General features: G+C 46.7%; 1 protein-coding gene across 3 annotated transcripts in view; it reads left to right on the plus strand.

The window, feature by feature from the left end:
• Nucleotides 1-20,451, plus strand: part of STK24 (serine/threonine kinase 24) — a 127,083-nt gene that overhangs the window by 91,517 nt on the left and 15,115 nt on the right. For all 3 annotated transcript variants that reach the window (XM_050949817.1, XM_050949826.1, XM_050949834.1), the window contains 2 exons: nucleotides 10,596-10,781; nucleotides 17,364-17,509. In XM_050949817.1, coding sequence (XP_050805774.1) covers nucleotides 10,596-10,781; nucleotides 17,364-17,509 — 332 coding nt within the window. The remainder of the gene's footprint in view (nucleotides 1-10,595; nucleotides 10,782-17,363; nucleotides 17,510-20,451) is intronic.

Here is a 20,451-nt window from a genome sequence, read left to right on the forward strand (position 1 = left end):
CGCGCTGCGCGTGCACGTTCGTCGGAAACTTTTTACCCTAGCAACTCCAGTGGGCCGGCAGGTCGCCCCCTGGAGTGGCGCCGCCATGGCGCCCAATATATATCTCTGCCGGCCCACCCGCTCCTCAGTTCCTTCTTACCGCCGTGTCGGTCGTTGGAACTGTGGAGCGCGGCATAGCTGTCCTCCACGTCCCTAGCTCTCCTTGTTCTCTATCGTTATCTCTAGCACTATTGTAGTTGTTAATTAGATTAAGTGTAGATAGTAGTAGTTAAGTAGTTTGTATATAGTTCTTCGCCGGGGGCTTAGCCCTTCCCGGCACCCGGCACCGGGCTCATGCCTGGTTCGCCGGGCTTCAAGCAGTGTGCGGCCTGCAAGAAGCCCATGCCTACCAGCGATCCCCACGACGCGTGCCTGAAGTGCCTGGGGGAATCGCACAGATCCGACAAGTGCCGCATCTGCAAGGCTTTTAAGCCAAGGACAAAGAAGGAGAGGGATCAAAGGCTCCGGACTCTCCTTATGGAGGCGGCACTTGACCCGGTGGCTTCGCAGGCCGTGATCTCGGCGCCGGCACCGGATCGCACCGGCACCGAGAAGACTCCCCGGCACCGACCTTCTCCGGCACCGGGGACAGAGCCTAGGCCGTCGAAGTCTATTACTCCGGCCAGGCAGACCCGACTGGAGCGCCCGGCCACAACATCGGCCGCGGCGCCGCCGGCACCGTCGACTCCGGGCCCGGCGGGTCCGTCGAGTCCGGTGCCGCCAAGCTCCCCCATGACATCTGGGGTTGAGATAGTGGTGCCATCCACACCAGAGACCTTCGCCTCGGCACGGGACCTCATAGCCATGACTGAGCCCACTCAGCTGCCACCCCCGGTACCTCCGGTGCGGGTCGTGTCCAGAGGCAAGCCTATGATGTCGGCACCGTCTCGGGACTCACGTTCTCGATCCAGGTCCCGACGCCACGGTCGCTCCAGATCCCGCCGCCGCTCGCAGTCCCGGCACCGCTCCCCTCAGCGGTACCGGTCGCACTCGCGGCGCCGGTCGACATCAAGACGATCGCGGTCGGTCTCCAGCCGCCGATACCGGCACCGCGATTCCAGGAGCCGATCCAGACATCATTCGCCGCACCGGTCGACCTCCCGGCACCGAGCTGGTGGCAGGTCCCGGTCCTGGTCGACCTCCCGGCACCGAGCTGGTGGCAGGTCCCGATCCCGGCACCGAAGCGGCGCCCGGTACCGGTCCAGATCCCGGCACCGTGACAGAACCCGGTCCCGGTCCCGGCACCGAGACAATCGTCCGTGCCGGCCCGCGCAGACCCTTACCATCCAGGGTCCGCCCCGCCATGGCCCTCTAGACAGCCGTCCGTATCTTCGCTAACGGACAGTGGGTATGCGCTGGGCACCGACCGGCAGGCGGCGCTGTTCAGCGATCCGCCACAGCAGGACCAAGGCCCGCAACAATGGGGATTCTGGACACCCTGGGCATATCATCAGGCCCAGGGCCCCCAACAGCTCCCTGCTAGGCCGGCGACTGCGGAGCGCAGGGCACCTGAAGCCTCGTTGTCTCGCCCCCCTCCCTCCCCGGATGGGGAGGAAGGGTCCAAGCATCAAGACTCCGCTTTGGCTCCTGAGGTAGAGGCGAGGGCCGAAGGAGACCCGCCGTTAGACACTCTTTTGCCGGGGGTCTCCTCATTCTCCTCCCCGGATGAAGCGGTGGCTGGGACCTCCTCCAACAGCCCCCCCCCCGCTGGACCTCAGGGCGCACCAGGACCTCCTCAGGCGAGTAGCTCAAAATCTGAGTCTGCAAGCCGAGGAGGTCTCGGAGATAGAGGATCCAATTGTGACCATCCTCTCGGCAGACGCTCCCACCAGAGTCGCCCTGCCGTTCGTACGAACCATCCAGGCCAACGCCAACACCATCTGGCAGTCTCCGGCCTCCATTCCTCCCACTGCGAAGGGCGTCGAGAGGAAGTACATGGCTCCTTCTAAGGGCTACGAGTACCTCCACGTGCACCCGACTCCGTGTTCCCTGGTGGTCCAATCGGTAAACGATAAAGAGCGTCACGGCCAGGAGGCTCCAGCCCCCAAATCCAGGGAGGCCAGGCGGATGGACCTCCTCGGCCGTAAGGTGTACTCGGCTGGGGCGCTGCAGCTCAGGGTCTCCAACCAGCAGGCCCTGCTGAGCAGATACGCCTTCAACTCCTGGGTGGCAGCAGATAAATTCAAGGAGCTGCTGCCACAAGATGCTCGCCAAGAGTTTACGGCCATCTTGGAGGAAGGCAAGAAGGTCGCACGCACGTCCTTGCAAGCCTCTTTGGACGCTGCGGACTCGGCTGCCCGTACCCTCGCGTCGGGGGTAACAATGCGTCGCCTCTCCTGGCTGCAGGTTTCTGGCCTTCCGCCGGAGCTCCAGCACACTATACAGGACCTTCCTTTCGAAGGCCAAGGCTTATTCTCGGACAAGACAGACCCCAGACTCAAGAGTCTGAAAGACAACCGAGTTATCATGCGGTCACTCGGGATGCACACACCAGTGACGCAACGCAGACCCTTCCGGCCGCAGCAACAACAACAACAGCGCAGGCCGTATTCCCAGTTCCGCCAGCGGCAGGACCTTAACAGGCGCCGCGGCAGGAACAGAAGGCGCAGGCACTCGGGGAACCAAGGGGGGCAGAACCAAGGCTCCTCTAAGCCCCCGCCTGGACCTAAGCCTTCATTTTGAAGGTGCGCCCGAGGGCGCAGTAACAGTTTCCCCAATGGATCCTTCCCCCCCGTTTTCCAACCGCCTTTCGTTTTTCCTCCCAGCGTGGTCCCTAATAACATCAGACCGCTGGGTCTTACGCACGGTGCAGTCGGGATACCGCCTGCAGTTTGTTTCATTTCCTCCTCCCCGCCCCCCTTCCTCGTCCCTCTTCAGGGACCCCTCTCACGAGCAATTCCTTCGGCAGGAGGTGCAGACGCTCCTCGGCAAAGGAGCTATAGAGGCGGTGCCGGAGAACGAGAAAGGCAAGGGGTTTTATTCCCGCTACTTCCTGATCCCCAAGGCCAAGGGGGGCCTCAGGCCTATCCTCGACCTGCGAGAGCTCAACAAGTACCTGGTGAAGTTGAAGTTCCGCATGGTATCCTTGGGGACCATTATCCCATCCCTGGATCCGGGAGACTGGTACGCCGCCCTCGACATGCAGGACGCGTATTTTCACATTGCCATCTGGCCACGTCACAGACGTTTCCTTCGCTTCGTTGTGGGGTCTCTTCATTATCAATTTGCAGTCCTCCCATTTGGCTTGTCCACGGCCCCGAGGGTGTTTACGAAATGCATGGCAGTTGTGGTGGCGCAGCTTCGGCGCAGTCGTATCCACGTGTTTCCGTATCTGGACGATTGGTTGATTCGGGGCACGTCGGAACAACAAGTCTGCAGCCATGTCCGCGTGATCACCGACATGTTCGCCACTCTGGGCCTCTTGGTAAACACAGACAAGTCCACCCTGGTTCCCACACAAAGGGTGGAATTCATCGGGGCCGTCCTGGACGCCACTGTAGGCAGGGCCTTGCTGCCATTGCAGCGGTTCCAGGCCTTGTCGGCGATCGTGCAACGGCTGCGGACAGACCCCTTAACGTCAGTGAGGACATGTCTAACCCTGTTAGGCCACATGGCGGCTTGTACTTTTGTGACCGACTACGCTCGGCTCCGCATGAGGCCTCTCCAGTTGTGGCTCATCAGTCATTACAGGCCGACAAGACAGCCGCTAGATATGTTAATCACAATCCCCCAGAGGGTATTAGATTCCCTCGGCTGGTGGCTAGACCAGTCGGTGTTATGTGCGGGTCTCCCCTTCCACCCACCTCAGCCCTCGGTGTCCCTAACAACGGATGCCTCAGATCTCGGCTGGGGGGCCCACCTAGGGACCCTGAGGACGCAGGGCCTGTGGTCCCAGGAGGAGGTGGGGCTACACATCAACATGCGGGAGTTGAGAGCGGTCCGTCTTGCTTGTCAAACGTTCTGTCATCAGCTTCAGGGTCGCTGTGTCGCGGTGTTCACCGACAACACGACGACCATGTATTATATCAACAAGCAGGGCGGCACCAGATCCTCCTCCCTGTGCCACGAGGCGATACGACTCTGGGACTTTTGTGTAGCCCACTCCATTCACCTCATGGCTTCCTTCCTCCCCGGAGTACGGAACACGCTGGCGGATCGATTGAGCAGATCCTTCCTGTCCCACGAGTGGTCCCTTCGCCCAGACGTCGCCCTCTTCATCTTCCGGAGGTGGGGTTATCCCCGTGTGGACCTCTTCGCGTCCAAGGGAAACAGGAAGTGCCAAGCGTTCTGCTCCTTTCAGGGCAGGGAGCCCGGGTCGATAGCGGATGCCTTCCTCATCCAGTGGTCGACCCACCTGTACTATGCGTTTCCCCCATTCCCTTTGGTCCACAGGGTCCTTCTGAAGGTGCGCAGGGACAGGGCTCACGTGATCATGGTAGCCCCGGCATGGCCCAGACAGCACTGGTACTCCATGCTGCTGGACCTGACCATAGCCGACCCAGTTCCCCTGCCCCTTCATCCGGACCTGATTACCCAGGAGCACGGGACCCTCTGTCACCCGGACCTGCAGTCGCTGCACCTAGCGGCGTGGCTCCTGCGTGGCTGACTGGCTCTGAGCTGCGCTGTTCCACGCCGGTGAGGGAGGTGCTCTTGGGCAGCAGGAAGCCGTCCACAAGAGCGACATATTTGGCCAAATGGAAGCGCTTCTCCTGTTGGTGCGTGGAGAGAAATCTCCGCCCTATTGGAGTTTCGGTAGCCGACATCTTAGACTACATTTGGTCCCTCAAAGGGCAAAGTCTGGCCATATCGTCGTTGCGAGTCCACCTAGCAGCTATCTCCACCTTTCACCCGGGTGCGGATGGTCGCTCTGTTTTTTCTCACCCGACGGTGTCTAGATTCCTTAAGGGGCTGGAACGTTTATACCCTAACGTCCGTCCCCCTGCTTCAACCTGGGATCTTAACCTGGTGTTGTCCCGGCTCATGGGGCCCCCCTTTGAGCCGTTAGCTACTTGCTCCCTGCTTTACCTCTCTTGGAAGACGGCCTTTCTAGTAGCTATCACCTCAGCTAGACGGGTGTCGGAACTCCGGGCTCTTGTGGTAGACCCCCCATATACGGTCTTCCACAAGGACAAGGTGCAGCTGAGACCACACCCTGCTTTTCTCCCCAAGGTGGTCTCAGCCTTCCACGTCAACCAAGAGATATTCCTCCCGGTTTTTTTCCCGAAACCTCACTCCTCAGGCAGGGAGCAGCAGCTCCACTCGCTTGATGTCCGTAGGGCTCTCGCGTTCTACGTGGAGAGGACCAAGCCCTTCCGCAAATCCCCCCAGCTTTTCGTGGCAGTAGCGGACCGCATGAAAGGGCTTCCTATCTCCTCCCAGAGGTTGTCCTCTTGGGTAACGTCCTGCATCAGGACCTGCTATGACTTGGCCCATGTCCCTACGGGCCGTGTGACTGCGCATTCTACCAGGGCGCAGGCGTCGTCGCTGGCTTTCCTCGCCCGTGTGCCCATCCAGGAAATCTGTCGGGCAGCGACCTGGTCATCGGTCCACACCTTTGCTTCCCACTACGCCCTGGTCCAGCAGTCAAGAGAGGATGCGGCCTTCGGATCTGCAGTGCTCCATGCCGCGACTTCTCGCTCCGACCCCACCGCCTAGGTATGGCTTGGGATTCACCTAACTGGAATGGATGTGAGCAATCACTCGAAGAAGAAAAGACGGTTACTCACCTTTGTAACTGTTGTTCTTCGAGATGTGTTGCTCACATCCATTCCACACCCGCCCTCCTTCCCCACTGTCGGAGTAGCCGGCAAGAAGGAACCGAGGAGCGGGTGGGCCGGCAGAGATATATATTGGGCGCCATGGCGGCGCCACTCCAGGGGGCGACCTGCCGGCCCACTGGAGTTGCTAGGGTAAAAAGTTTCCGACGAACGTGCACGCGCGGCGCGCACACCTAACTGGAATGGATGTGAGCAACACATCTTGAAGAACAACAGTTACAAAGGTGAGTAACCGTCTTATCCTACAAGTCCACTCAGTCCTACTTCTTGTTCAGGCAATCACTAACACGAAAAAATTTGTTTACATTTACAGGAGATAATGCTGCCCGCTTCTTACTTATAATGTCACCTGAAAGTGAGAACAGATGTTTTCATGGCACTGTTGTATCTGGTGTTGGAAGGCATTTACATGTCACATATGCTAAACATTTTTATGCCCCTTTATGCTTCGACCACCATTCCCGAGGACGTGCTTCAAACAGGGTTCAAAAAAGAACTAGATAAATTCATAGAGGATAGGCCCATCAATGTCTATTAGCCAGGATGGACAGCGATGGTGTCCTTAGCCTCTGTTTGCCACTAGGGTGACCAGACAGCAAGTGTGAAAAATCGGGACAGGGGGTGGGTGGTAATAGGAGCCTATGTAAGAAAGACCCAAAAATCAGGACTGTCCTTATAAAATCAGGACATTTGGTCACTCTAGGTTGCCAGAAGCTGGGAATGGGTGACGGGATGGATCACTTTATGATCACCTGTGCTGTTCATTCCTTCTGGGGCACCTGGCTTTGGCCACTGTCGGAAGACAAAATGCTGGGCTAGATGGACCTTTGGTCTGACCCAGTGTGGCTGTTCTTATGTTCAGATCCATCACACAGATATCTGCCACTTGAACTCATAGAGTATTTAATAGCAGTAGTAGATTGTCCTCCTCTGTATGGATCTTCCCTGGAGAGGAATGAAACACATACTTAGTTAGGTTCCATGTTTGTATATAAAGCCTTTTACCATGTACATAGCAATCATATTAGGAAATTACATTGGGCACTTTACATTTAGTTTAAAACATGAATATGTAATTCAAAACTATTTGCCATTTGAACATTTAAGACATAAAGGTTTAACACATTTCCAGCTTAGCCACATTTTTCCTAGAAGTTTTTTTGAATGAAGTTTTTAGAGAAATTATAAAATTCACTTCAATGAGGACATTTCTAGAATTTTTTGCCTAGGTTTACCTAGAAGTTTTTCTTGGGAGGGCAAAAAAAAAAAGGCCTCTTTACATCTTGATTTTTTGCTCTGATAACACAGTCCTACATTCTTTTTCACAATCAGATGTTTTCCTAAATAATGAATGTTTTACATGATTTGTTTGCTTGAGATAAGGATTACATTTCTACCAAATTGGTATTTTTATATAAGAGGGGAGGTGTCCTGGTCTAGATAAGTCACTTTTAGGGCTATAAGCTTGGTTTTATGGCTGAGGAGGGCTATTTTTCTGACATTTGGTGGTCTCTGAGGTGACAGAAAGCAGAAGCTCCTGCAATTCTTTTGGTCAGCTTGAACATTTTATAACATAGATTCATAGACTCTTAGACTGGAAGGGACCTCGAGGGGTCATCGAGTCCAGTCCCCTGCCGTCATGGCAGGACCAAATACTGTCTAGACCATCCCAGATAGACATTTATCTAACCTTCTCTTAAATAACTCCAGAAATGGAGATTCCACAACCTCGCTAGGCAATTTATTCCAGTGTTTAACTACCCTGACAGTTAGGAACTTTTTCCTAATGTCCAACCTAAATCTCTCTTGCTGCAGTTTAAGCCCATTGCTTCTTGTTCTCTCCTTAGAGGCTAAGGTGAACAAGTTTTCTCCCTCATCCTGATGACACCCTTTTAGATACCTGAAAACTGCTATCATGTCCCCTCTCAGTCTTCTCTTTTCCAGACTAAGCAAACCCAATTCTTTTAGCCTTCCTTCGTAGGTCATGTTCTCAAGATCTTTAATCATTCTTGTTGCTCTTCTCTGGACCCTCTCAGTTTCTCCACATCTTTGTTGAAATGCGGTGCCCGGAACTGGACACAATACTCCAGTTGAGGCCTAACCAGCGCAGAGTAGAGCGGAAGAATGACTTCTCGTGTCTTGCTCACAACACACCTGTTAATGCACCGCAGAATCACATTTGCTTTTTTTGCAACAGCATCACACTGTTGACTCATATTTAGCTTGTGGTCCACTATAACCCCTAGATCCCTTTCTGCTGTACTCCTTCCTAGACAGTCTCTTCCCATTCTGTATGCTTGAAACTGATTGTTCCTTCCTAAGTGGAGCACTTTGCATTTGTCTTTATTAAACTTCATCCAGTTTACCACAGACCATTTCTCCAATTTGTCCAGATCATTTTGAATTATGACCCTGTCCTCCAAAGCAGTTGCAATCCCTCCCAGTTTGGTGGTATCTGCAAACTTAAGTGTACTTTCTATGCCAACATCTAAGTCATTGATGAAGATATTGAACAGAGCCGGTCCCAAAACAGATCCTTACGCAACCCCACTTGTTATACCTTTCCAGCAGAATTGGGAACCATTAACAACTACATTAACAACCATTAACAACATACATACACAGATATTGTTATATTGTTATGTTTTCAAGCATCTTGGCTATATTTTACTATTTGGTAAAGTCCCAGCAAGTTTGATTTATTAATGGATAGAATCATAGAATATCAGGGTTGGAACAGACCTCAGGAGGTCATCTAGTCCAACCCCCTGCTCAAAGCAGGACCAATTCCCAACTAAATCATCCCAGCCAGGGCTTTGTCAAGCCTGACCTTAAAAACCTAAGGAAGGAGATTCCACCACCTCCCTAGGTAACTCATTCCAGTGCTTCACCACTCTCTGAGTGAAAAAGTTTTTCCTAATATCCAACCTAAATCTCCCCCACTGCAACTTGAGACCATTACTTCTTGTTCTGTCATCAGGTACCACTGAGAACAGTCTAGCTCCATCCTCTTTGGAACCCCCTTTCAGGTAGCTGAAAGCAGCTATCAAATCCCCCCTCATTCTTCTCTTCTGCAGACTAAACAATCCCAGTTCCCTCAGCCTCTCCTCATAAGTCATGTGCTCCAGACCCCTAATCATTTTTGTTGCCCTCAACTGGACTCTTTCCAATTTTCCACATCCTTCTTGTAGTGTGGGGCCCAAAACTGGACACAGTACTCCAGATGAGGCCTCACCAATGTCGAAAGAGGGGAATAATCACATCCCTTGATCTGTAGGCAATGCCCCTACTTATACAGCCCAAAATGCCTTTAGCCTTCTTGGCAACAAGGGCACACTGTTGACTCATATCCGCTTCTGGATGCAGTGTTTTTTGTAGCTGTGTTATTAAGAGAGATTAGAGAGACAAGGTTGGTGAGATGTCTCTCTGAAGAAGAGCTCTGGGTAAGCTCAAATCTTGTCTCTCTCACCACTAGAAGATGGTCCAATAAAAGATACTGCCTCACTTACGTTCTATCTATAATTTATTAATATATTTTTGCATCAATATTGAGGTCAGTCCCCCACAGTATGGAAGCCTACAGTTCCTTTTTATAGTTGGTCACTTTTCATACCATGACCGCACTTTAAGGTCTATCTGAAACTTAAGAAAGCTGCATATTAAGTTTGCTGCATGTGGAGAGCATATTATTCTTGTGCTCGGAGACTTGCATGGTCTTCAGATTAGTTTCTGAATGGAATTTATAGCATTTTGACCTACAAAGCCCTACATATTTTGGGCTCTTGCAATCAGAAATATTGCTTCTCTGGGTGAAGCTGTGTTGTCAGCCGAGACATTTGAGCATAGAGTCCTCTGATTTAAGAGGGGATGGAGGTGTTCCTGGCAGCTTGTCTACCATAAGGAATCCTCAGCTATGGATCTCTGTTCTCCTTCTTCTCTTTGCTCTCTCAAGGCCTGGATCTGTTAATCTTCAGAAGATGCTTCAAGGCATATTTGTTCTTTCAGGATTTTCCAGGAAGTGGTGGGAGGGATTTGGGATATATTTTGGGGGATTTTTGTGTGGTTATGTTATGGGTTTATGTGCCGATGATTGTGGACATATCAGGTTATAACTTTTAACGTTATTACATGGGCTATATTGTATTGCAGCTTTCTATTTTTGCTGTTTTAAATCCTTGTATATGGCCTCAGGTTTGGATAGGAGTTTTAATTAAATAAACATGATGACTGTAAAGTGATGTTTTATTAATTACAACATAAAATGCAAATCAACTGTGATACTTAGTCAATCAGGTGCAAATAACATATGTATATTGCTTCCTTAAGGGTACTGTTCCAAAAATCAGATTGACCCGTGTGAAAGTAGTCTTGGCCTTCTCTAGAAAGTTTATTCAATTATTGTGTCTCATACGTAAAAATTCCATTGGAATACAGTAGGTTGTTGAATAAAAGAGACTAATAGGTATATTTTATATGAAGAGCAGAAGCCCTGCAGAGAAGAGGTTCAAACTCCAGTCATTTTTAACAAGATAGTATTTTCATTCAGGAAATGAAGCATAAGATGAGTTAATTCTGTATTTTGTTCAAACTACTACATTTTTCTAGGAGACACAGAATAGGGGAAGAGGGTACAAGGTAGCCAGTGGTTCTTGATAAAAATAAATCATGCTCTTGAAAGCAGTAATTTGAAAGAAAGTTGTAAAATAAGCTGTTTGTTTCTTCCTCATTCCTCTTTCTCCGCCCTCCACCCCATATCTATAAATATTGTTTGTATTACAGGCAGATATCTGGTCATTAGGCATAACAGCCATAGAACTTGCAAAAGGAAAGCCACCGCATTCAGCATTGCATCCGATGAAGGTTTTATTCCTCATCCCAAAGAACAATCCACCGACACTGGACGGAAACTACAGTAAACCCCTCAAAGAATTTGTTGAGGCCTGCTTGAACAAGGAGCCAAGCTTCGTGAGTTTTACAAATATATTCTGTTTTTCATACAAATATCAACATGTAGTAAAGCATTTAAGTGTTTTGCATGAATTTCTTGTAAGGAGCTTTTTACACCAAGAGATTTTAGAATAGAAATCTACTGCATGGGGAGTCAGGACAAGATTTAAAAGGAAATTCATTTTTATTTAAAGCTGAATTACATTTCATAGTGATAACTGACTGCTAGCTAAAGCAATGAAGATTTTGTAGTTTAAAATGTATATGAATTCCTCCAAAAAGGCCTAAATTGGGAATATAGCCGTTATGTAGAGATTTTTTTTTCCTTTTTGGTCCAGGTATACTAAAAAGGACTTTCAGCATGAAGAAAACTTTTAGATAAATTAAATTGACAGCCTCAAAGTACAGTACTTCTAACATTTTTTTAATAATATGTTTTACTACGCACTAGAGTGCTGTTTCTTTAAAAGTGAACTGAAAAACTTACGTGGCAAGCTCTTAGTTCTTTTTCTCATGTGCTAGTTGGTGATATCACCTGAACACAAAATTGCCGCGATCTCTGTTCCCTGCAATGCTTTGAGTGTTTTTTTAATATGTTCAGGCTTGAGTATATATTGACAGTGCATTAATGTGCCACACACTAACTGTCCATATGGACCTTGTTACCGTACAGCAAATGGGAGTAAATTAGAACATACTAGGGAAGTTTTCATGTGCACAGGAGGGTCCACATGAACAATTAGTGTCTTGCATGCTAATATGCTGTAGCTTTACACCTCATCTTGCTGCACACTAAATATTCATTTAGACTGATTGTGTGACATTACAATAATTTGTGTGCAATATAAATTGGCTTGCAACTAGAGTAAAACTTGCACACAGAAGACTTTATAGGTGTTCAGTTCTGCCCGGTGCTGTTTATGTCCTCTGAAAACGTGAGAGCTTAATTCCCAAAATTTAGAATGCAGAGGTCCCATTATATACACATTAAAACAAGGTTAGGATTACTAAACAAAACACCCCCAGCCCCCAAATACACACAAATATTGGCATGCCATATTTCAAACAGATCTGATTGTCTCAATTTTAGAATACTTGGTAAAACTGACTTGACACTGGCATGGTGCTCAACCTCTCAGTGTTGTCTGTGTGACCGTGCACCTCATATTCATCAATAGTGATATCATTTATTATATGATTATGACATAATTATGATGAATCTTGTATAAAATATTTCACGTGAGTTATCTGTGAAAAAGTTATGATTTGCTGAATATAATTATCCTACTTGTGTGCACGTATCATTTTTTATATCTTAAGTTATGAATAGTGACTATGTATCTGTATTTCAAATGTGGTTACAACTGGATGACAGCCACCAGGCAAGATGCTTCCAGTCTAGACAACTGATTGTGAAGGGCCTATTTAAGGTAATGGGCCATTAAGGGAAACAACGGGCCTTAGGAGAAGCTTATCCCCCACCTGGTGAGCCTTCCTGGCAATGCTGCAGACAATCTGTGGATAATGGTTGCTCTGACTTATCAGGAACACGCGAGGGCATGTGACCAGATCACATGATACTAATCTCCATTTTGGTACCTGTATTTTTCCTCAAACTGGGCTGGGAATTTAGCTCAGAACAAAGGGTTCCCGCCATACAGAGAAACTGTATAAGATGGAGAGTGACGTCATGATTTTTCTTCACTGCCCGACAACTCAACACCTGAAAGAAGCTGTGGAAGACAAAGGACTTGGAATGGGGGAGGGGAACCTAAGCTGCAAGGCAGATGCAGGTTGTGCCTTAAGAATCTGCATACCTGCTTGTATCATCAGTCAGGGTGAGATATTGCTAATTCAAACCCCATCTCTCTAATATATTAGACTTAGCCTGTGTTCTGTTTATTTTCTAGGTAATCTATCACTTATAATCACTTAATATCTATCTTTCTGTAGTTAATAAACTTGTTTTATGTTTTATCTTAACCAGTGTTTTGAGTGAAATGTTTGGGAAAATTCTCAGCTTGGTTAACGCAGGCTTGTTGCATATCTTCCCCACATCGGAGCGGGGCGGGAGCGAATTATGTTAATGAGCTTGCGCTGTATAGATCCCTGTGCAGTGCAAGATGGTATAATTCTGGGCTTATACTCGAGTAGGGGTGCAAGACTGGGGAGCTGGGAAATTGGCTAGTGTCTCCTGTTTTTTCATAAGTGGCTTAGGTAAAGCACTGTGGTAACTCCCTTGCGGGTGTGGTGCCACCGGCTATTGCGTTGGGTGATAACAGAGCTTGGAGAGGCTGGCTGAGTCACCAGCAGAGCGGTGTAAAAGAGGCCAATCCAACTGATTTATTATGGGGCACAGTGGTTCCAATGGCTCCCAGACTGCACCCTGGGGATGACAACGCATCACATTTTGCATTTGAGTTCTTGCACTCAGCAGCACTGCATAGCATAGAACCATGTAACATTCAAGTCCATTGTGTGTTTGAAGGAGTTGTATCTCTTAAATCCCTTGATCAGGTGACCCCACATTTGCACCAGTATGCTCAAGTCTTTCTATTTGCAAAGCAATTTCTAGGCCTACCTAGCTTTGCATGTGTGGTTCAGAGCACTTTAATTAAAAGCAGGTAATTTGTGTGTGGAGAAAGGGGTGTTTGTCTAGGGAGCCCCCTGACCAAATTTGTACTGCAGAGTACCTGTGTTTATCTTTAACAGTGGAGTCACTAACTTGTCCTCCTAATGGTCTCTGTAGGACAAAGCAGAAGTTTAGTGTTAAGAAAATATTTGTTTAAATGGTTGTCATTGTAAAATGATTTAGGAAAATACTGGCCAAAATTTTTTTTACATATGTATGCTCACTTTCAAATTTGGGACTGTATGTGAATGTTATTTTTAAGTTCAGAATAGTCGACTCTCAGTGCAGAGCACATTATATTGGAGAAAATCTGATTTAGTTAAATCTTAGCAGAAAAGTAGGAGGTGTTTTTTTTTTTTTTAATGTAAACGTTTTATTTGTCAGTCAGCAATGGTTTCGTTCCTTGTTTACCAGTTTACCTGCCTTTGGTTTGATTTTTTTCCCTAATTTTAGCTCTGCTAAAATATTCTGACACTATGTATCAGCTCAAATTTTGGATTTGGAATGGTAGAGTCTGTAGTGTGTGTGTGTGAGAGAGAGAGAGAGAGAGAGGGAATCTTCAGATGCTCCTTTTCCCAGATCTAATGCGAATTATTATAAAGTTCTTGAAATGATTTCAGAAAGGAAAACATCTTTTTGTAAATGTAAGATTCAGGAAAGGAAAGTATCAAGAAGTTAATAACCAAAGTTCAAACTAGTGTAGAGTAGATACGTAACTAAATCAAAAGAAAATTCTGAAAGAAAAAAATCTAAAATATTAATGGCAAAGTTAATGATTATTAAAGTTGATATACTGAAAATTCTATTTAATTTTTGCTAAAAATTGATGAGACCATATAGGAGCAGATGCAGTAGTTTGAAAATCGGAATACTATTTTCAGTACAATTTTGTGAAAACTCAGACCAAGTAAAATGTTTGACCATTTTAATTAAAATGAAACTTATTGCTTACCCAGTGCTGTCTGGTTTTATCTCTTTTGTAATGGAATCTTTTCTCATATTTAAACTCTTGTATTAAGTCTAACAAGGATCTTGCATTTGTGGTAGAAACAAGCCTGTGAACAAACTGCTTACATGAAAATAGTCAAGGAAAAATTATTTATCTGTTTGACAGCTGAATTATCCAGTTAGTGGCAGGCATAATAAGGGTCATGTGTGGACCTGTTATCTTTATTTAGATTGTAGTGAAGGTATTGGAAATGTAAAGATTTTACTCTGAATATGCCATTTTGCCTATTTTCCAGCACGTACATCTGTGTGTCCAGTGTGACAAGGGGGGAATTACCGTAACTCACAAAAACAGACCAATAGGCAGTGACTCAGCAAAGGAGCTTTCAGTCAAAACTGATATCTTGGCTGGCGTCAGCTCTTTGCCAGTCCTTTGGGCTTTGGCTTTGTTTAGGGCAGTACTGTGTATCCTGTTTAGTTACTTTGCCTTCTTCCTGGTAGGTTCTCCAGTATTCCATAGTGATTCCTTGGGTTGCTTGTTTTTTCCCCTGAAGCCCCTTTGCTTTGTGTTCATATTGTTTCTTCAAGCCCCCAGGCAGCTTGTACTCTGATTCTTCTAGAATATGTTAAAGATGACTGCTTAGTGTCTTTGTGATACAGGTGTTTTAACAGCCTCTGTGAGTTTTCTTTCTCAGAGACAGTATTAACTCTGATGTTTCTTGAATTCTCATAGTGCAAAGCTGTGTGGTTCCCTGTTGACCCAGTAGTTCTGTTAACACCTATTATCTTGTTTCTTCATTCTTCATCTTTAACTTACCCCAACACTTTCTTTGAGGCATCTCCGAGCCCTAGAGACATTACCCCACTTTCACTGGATGAGAATGAGTGTTCTTCTTTGAATATGTCAGTATAGACGTGTCAGTCAGATGATGTTGTTGTCTGTATAGAGGACATAAACAGGGAAATGGCCATGGTTCTTCCCAGTTCCCTCTTAACGCTCTGTGGCAGTGAGATGGAACCCAGCAAGTGACTGACCAATTAGTTTTCAGAGACCTTTAATCCAGGATTTTTCAACCTATTTGAAGAAGAAGAAAAGTATTTGATCCACAACTCTCCTTCCCACCTCCACGTTCAGCCGGGTTTGGTGCTTCACACCAACCAGCACACCTTGTAGTGGAGTCCAAACTCTGAGTTCAAACTCTGCATGTCCTGCAATGGGCTGATCTCTGTTAAGGATGACACAGTCAATGCCTTTTCTGCCTAGGAGAGAGTCACATCTTGGTTAAGCCAGATCTTTGTATGCAAGTCCTTCTCCTCCAGGACGTGCACGGTAAGTCCAGAGATGCTATGCACAAGATGCATTTATTTGAGCAGTTCATACGGGTCACTTCGGATCCAGAAGTGACTGTTAGAATCAGCATCAACTAGCATCAGCCAGCACTCCCTTGAGCACTCATCACACTCTGGGATCAAACAGTGGAATGGTGAAAAAAGCACTGGCAGAGTCGGCACCAACAATGTAGATTCTGGCCATCTCAACATTGGCAAAGTCCCCAGCTGGACCAACAGTCTCCACGTCAACAGTCCTGGCATAGATTACCTTGGCCGCAATAGTTTGGTGCTGATGACTCTGGCTCCTGTATGGCTGATGCTTTGATGGCAAAGGCCATTAGTATGAGTCTCTTGGCTGTGGGCATTGAGATTATCACATGGCATACTGGTCATGACAGAGGACTTGCCTTTTGACGGAATTGTCCTCTTCAGCCAGAGAACAGATGAAGTGCACTTTTCCCTCAAGGGTTACCTTAAAGTCCCTGGGAATTTATAAACCAACTCCTAAAAGAAACCTTATGTATATCAACCCCAACTAAGGCAGAAGACACCCTTCTTATGTATTTACCCTGCCTGGAGATTTGACTGATATGTGACAGAACCCAGGAGAAGTTTGCAGCAAGTCTAGAATATTCCCTCTACATAGTCTAGCAGCAGAGTCTTCTCATGAACTATGAAAGATTGTCTTATCCCATCACAGATGATGATGTTCATAGAAGTCCTAATTGACTCTGATTCAGAGAGAACCTAGCCTTCTCAAGGACAGATTTCTGTCAATGTGATTGCTAGTGTTCAGGATAAAAGCAAACTTGACTGTGATGATGCAGATGTGTCTGGTGCTACTGGGTCATAGGTTGACATCCACATATCTGATGCTGTTTCCCAGACTTCATCTGTGAGTGTATCAACTCGCTGCTGCTCCTGCCAGCGGGGAAAGGAGCAAAACTCCCAGCCCCCAGCTCCTCTGGCGGCTTTACTGAGCCAGAGTGACGCACTCACAGATGAAGTCTGGGAAACAGCATCAGATATGTGGATGGGAGGGGCAGCAGGGAAAGGAGCAGAACTCTGGAGACAGGGCTGGTGGGGGGCGGGTGGAGGGCAAGGCCAGAGGTAGGGGCAGCAGCTGGAGGAGCTGCTGGCATTCTGCTCCTTTCCCCTCTGCCCCTCCCAGCAGGGAAAGGAGCAGAACCCCCAGCCCTTTCCTCCGGCTGGGCTGCTGTTGTGTCTTTCCGGTACACCATACCAGCTATAAATAGCTTGCTGGCACAGAATGCCAGCCTACTTGTGCTGCTGGTGATCAGTTGTTGTGAAGGTAGGACAAGAAGTAATTAGCTTGTAAAGGAGGTATAGGTTAGATATTAGGAAAAACTTTCTAACTTTAAGAATAGTTAAGCACTGAAATAACCTTCAACCCTGTCATTAGATGTTTTGAAGAACAGATTAGACAAACTCATGTCACGAATGGTTGTAGGTATGCTTGGTGCTGGTCTGGACTAGATAACCTCTTTAGGTCCCTTCCACTCTACGTTTCTGTGTTTAGTATTAAGCCATCAAAGTTTCTGATTATATTATTTGTCATGAGTTTTCCTCTTTCGTTTTTCAAATCACGATATGTGAGTCATCTCAACTGTTTCAAATATAGAGAAAAAAAGTTAGACTGTAGCTTACAATTAATTTTTATTTTTAAGAGACCAACAGCAAAGGAGCTCTTGAAACACAAATTCATAATACGAAATGCAAAGAAAACATCCTTCCTGGCAGAACTCATTGATAGGCACAAGAGGTGGAAGTCTGAACAGAGCCATGATGACTCCAGCTCTGAAGAATCGGATGCGTAAGTTTGTTGAATCTATAACATAATTGTAAACACAGGAATAGAGGAGGAGAATTTTCTCAAGTAGTTGTGTATCATCTTGTCTAGTTAGCTGATGTTCTTTATTTAAAAAATGTTGGGCTAACCAGGCATGTGAAGTTAAAAACTTAATTGAAATGTTTTGAGGGCTTTCAAGCCCAGAAAGGTGAAAGAAGACTAATTATAAACTATTTAATTTTTGTGTCGAGGAAGGGTGTGTTTTGTAATATTTCATGCTGCAAACAGTTTGCTCCATCTGGTCTGGCATCTCAAACTGTTAGTTTCAGTCATACAGTGCTCAGCACACACACTTTTTTCTGTCATACTAGAAAGTACAAAAAATAAATTATCTTCATGACTAAATTAAACCAACTCTCTTAACCTGAAGTTAAGATTGAGAGTACGTATCAGCAACTGAAAGCTAAAGAATGTGCAAGTACATTTCTGGTGTTTTAAAAATCAAGAAGAAACCAAGAAGATAAACGGGACTTGTAAAGAACAAAAAATTAGGGTTTGCTCTCTTACGCTTCTTTGATGATCTTGTCTAAAGAGGTCCTAAAAGTAAATTTAAAAAGGGGGAGCGGTGCTCTTCTGTTTGTTTCTTATCTTAGCAATAGTAGGAATATCAAGTCTGATCTTTCTTGGTTGTGCTGAATGATTTGTTAGGGATCTTTGGGACGTGGTTTGCACTTCCCCAGATGTTATTTTGATGGATGCTCAGTTTTAAAGTATGGACGTTCACAATTAAGGCTTCCAAATACTGGCAACAAGGTTATTAGGGCTGTAGGAATTGATATACTTAAGGTCATGATGGTGAAGGGAAATCTGTTTCTTCACTCTGAGGCATAGAAAGAGAAGGAGGGGGATCATTTTCTGCTGTCTTAACTTTTAGAAACGCCTTCAGGAAATATGCCTTTCGGAGAGACTTCCTTTCCTTAGGGAGAACTGGAGAAAATTGGGTTGGCTCGGCTCATGAACAGAGAGTATTAATAGTTGCTCCTGGTGGCACTACAGGTACATCCACTGAAGCCACGAAAGATGTTAGAGGGGAACTCATGGAGAATAAATTTTCTACTGGTACTGCTGTGAAGATGTTCAGGTGCTGTTACGATGAGCGTAGAATAAGAACCTGAACAGATTAAAGTACACCTCTACCCTGATGTAACGCCACCCGATATAACACGAATTTGGATATAACGCAGTAAAACAGTGCTCTAGGGGGACTGCGTGCTCCAGCAGATCAAATCAAGTTTGATATAACATAGTTTCACCTATAGTACGGTAAGATTTTTTGGCTCCCAAGGAGAGCGTTATATCGAGGTAGAGGTGTACTACTAGTGCCTTCCTCCTTTTTGTGATTGGTGGAAAGGAGAAGATAATAGGTAACAGATAATTTGAGTTGAGAAATTCTGCCATTTGATGGGTACTTCTAAACAAATATATACTGAAAAAGCTAATTGTATTCAAGATTTTATAAAGAGAATAAAAATAGAGTGAAATCATTTAGTCAATCTCTCTGCGAGTGCAGGATTTTTCGATACTGTACACTTTCTCACATCTTGTTGAGTGTAAAGGTAAATGTCTCAAAATGTCTTTAATCTGTCTGCATGGTCAAATACTTGGCAGGATTCTAATACCAAAGTCCTTAATCGTTGGATATCTGGCATTCAGAGCATGCTCATGAAAGTTCAGCTGATTGGTCTGGGCATCTCGTTGGCATGACTGACTTGAGAATACTCAGCGCTATATTTGATGGTCAGCTACAAACACCTTTCTCATGGAGGCCAGTACAAACAATATAAAGTCACACTGAAATCAAAGTTGAAAGCATGTCAGGTTGACCACAGCAACTGGAAAGCAACAGCCCACGATAGAGCAAGGTGGCAGCAGATTTGTCATGTCACTGTTAACAGCTTTGAAGCAATGTGTATTAACACCTTATTTGAAAAACATGAACAGTGCAAAGCAAGGATACAATATCTTGTAATTATCATGAACAGTCTCTTCTCTTTCCCACATGTAACTGTATTTGTGGTTCTCTGACCTGTTCAATATCTTGTTTTTTTTCCTATTGTTCAATGTGTGGTTCCAGGTCTCATTTACTGCATACTATTCAAACCCTATTCTGAAGACAAAATTTCCTCACGGGCAGTGACAGGGTGGGACTCACCACCTCGGCACCTCCTGGGGTTGTGCTGAGAATTGGCTCAAGGTTGCTGGTGCCCCTTCCTCTAGTGGTGCCTTACCACCATCACTTCTGCTCCACCTCTAAGACCCACGTTGCTCCCTGGACCACGGCATCCTCCTCTGGGCATGGCTGTGCCCCACTCTGCTTTCTCCCCCCTTCTGGGGGAATTGACTGTCTCTAGTTCATCCACTTGCTGCTGCGGCCCACTTAGCCTTTGGTCTAGTCCCTCTCCGCAAGGGGTAAACTGCAGTCCGAATACTGGCCATCCCCTCTGTGGCCCTTTTGGGATGCCACTGTGGCCTTTTTGGGACTACTTGTGGAAAACAGGCTACAGCTCTAAGGAACTGTGCAACCCCCGAAGAGGAGAAGATAACTCTCTTCCACAGCATCACTGGTGAGACCCCAGACATACAACTGTAAGGAGGAGCAGGGATCCGAGGTACAGAGACACCAGTGATCCACTTCGCAGCAAGCAGGTGCTTGGGGTGGACAATGGAAAGGGTCAGCATGTGTCTGGGTCTTTGGCGGCAATTCAGTGGTGGGTCCCTAAGTCACCGAATTGCTGCCGAAGAAGCGGCGGCGGTAAAGCTGCCACTGAAGTATCGCCAATCGCAGCTTTTTTTCCCCCACCGCTTGGGGTAGCAAAAACGCTGGAGCTGGCCCTACCTGGCATCAGCACCAAATGATTTTAAGGCCTTTCAGTACCTCTTTTTGAGGATAGTAGACACACTGGAGA

This window comes from Gopherus flavomarginatus, chromosome 1 (genome assembly GCF_025201925.1).
Source record: "Gopherus flavomarginatus isolate rGopFla2 chromosome 1, rGopFla2.mat.asm, whole genome shotgun sequence".
Classification (NCBI taxonomy): domain Eukaryota; kingdom Metazoa; phylum Chordata; order Testudines; family Testudinidae; genus Gopherus; species Gopherus flavomarginatus.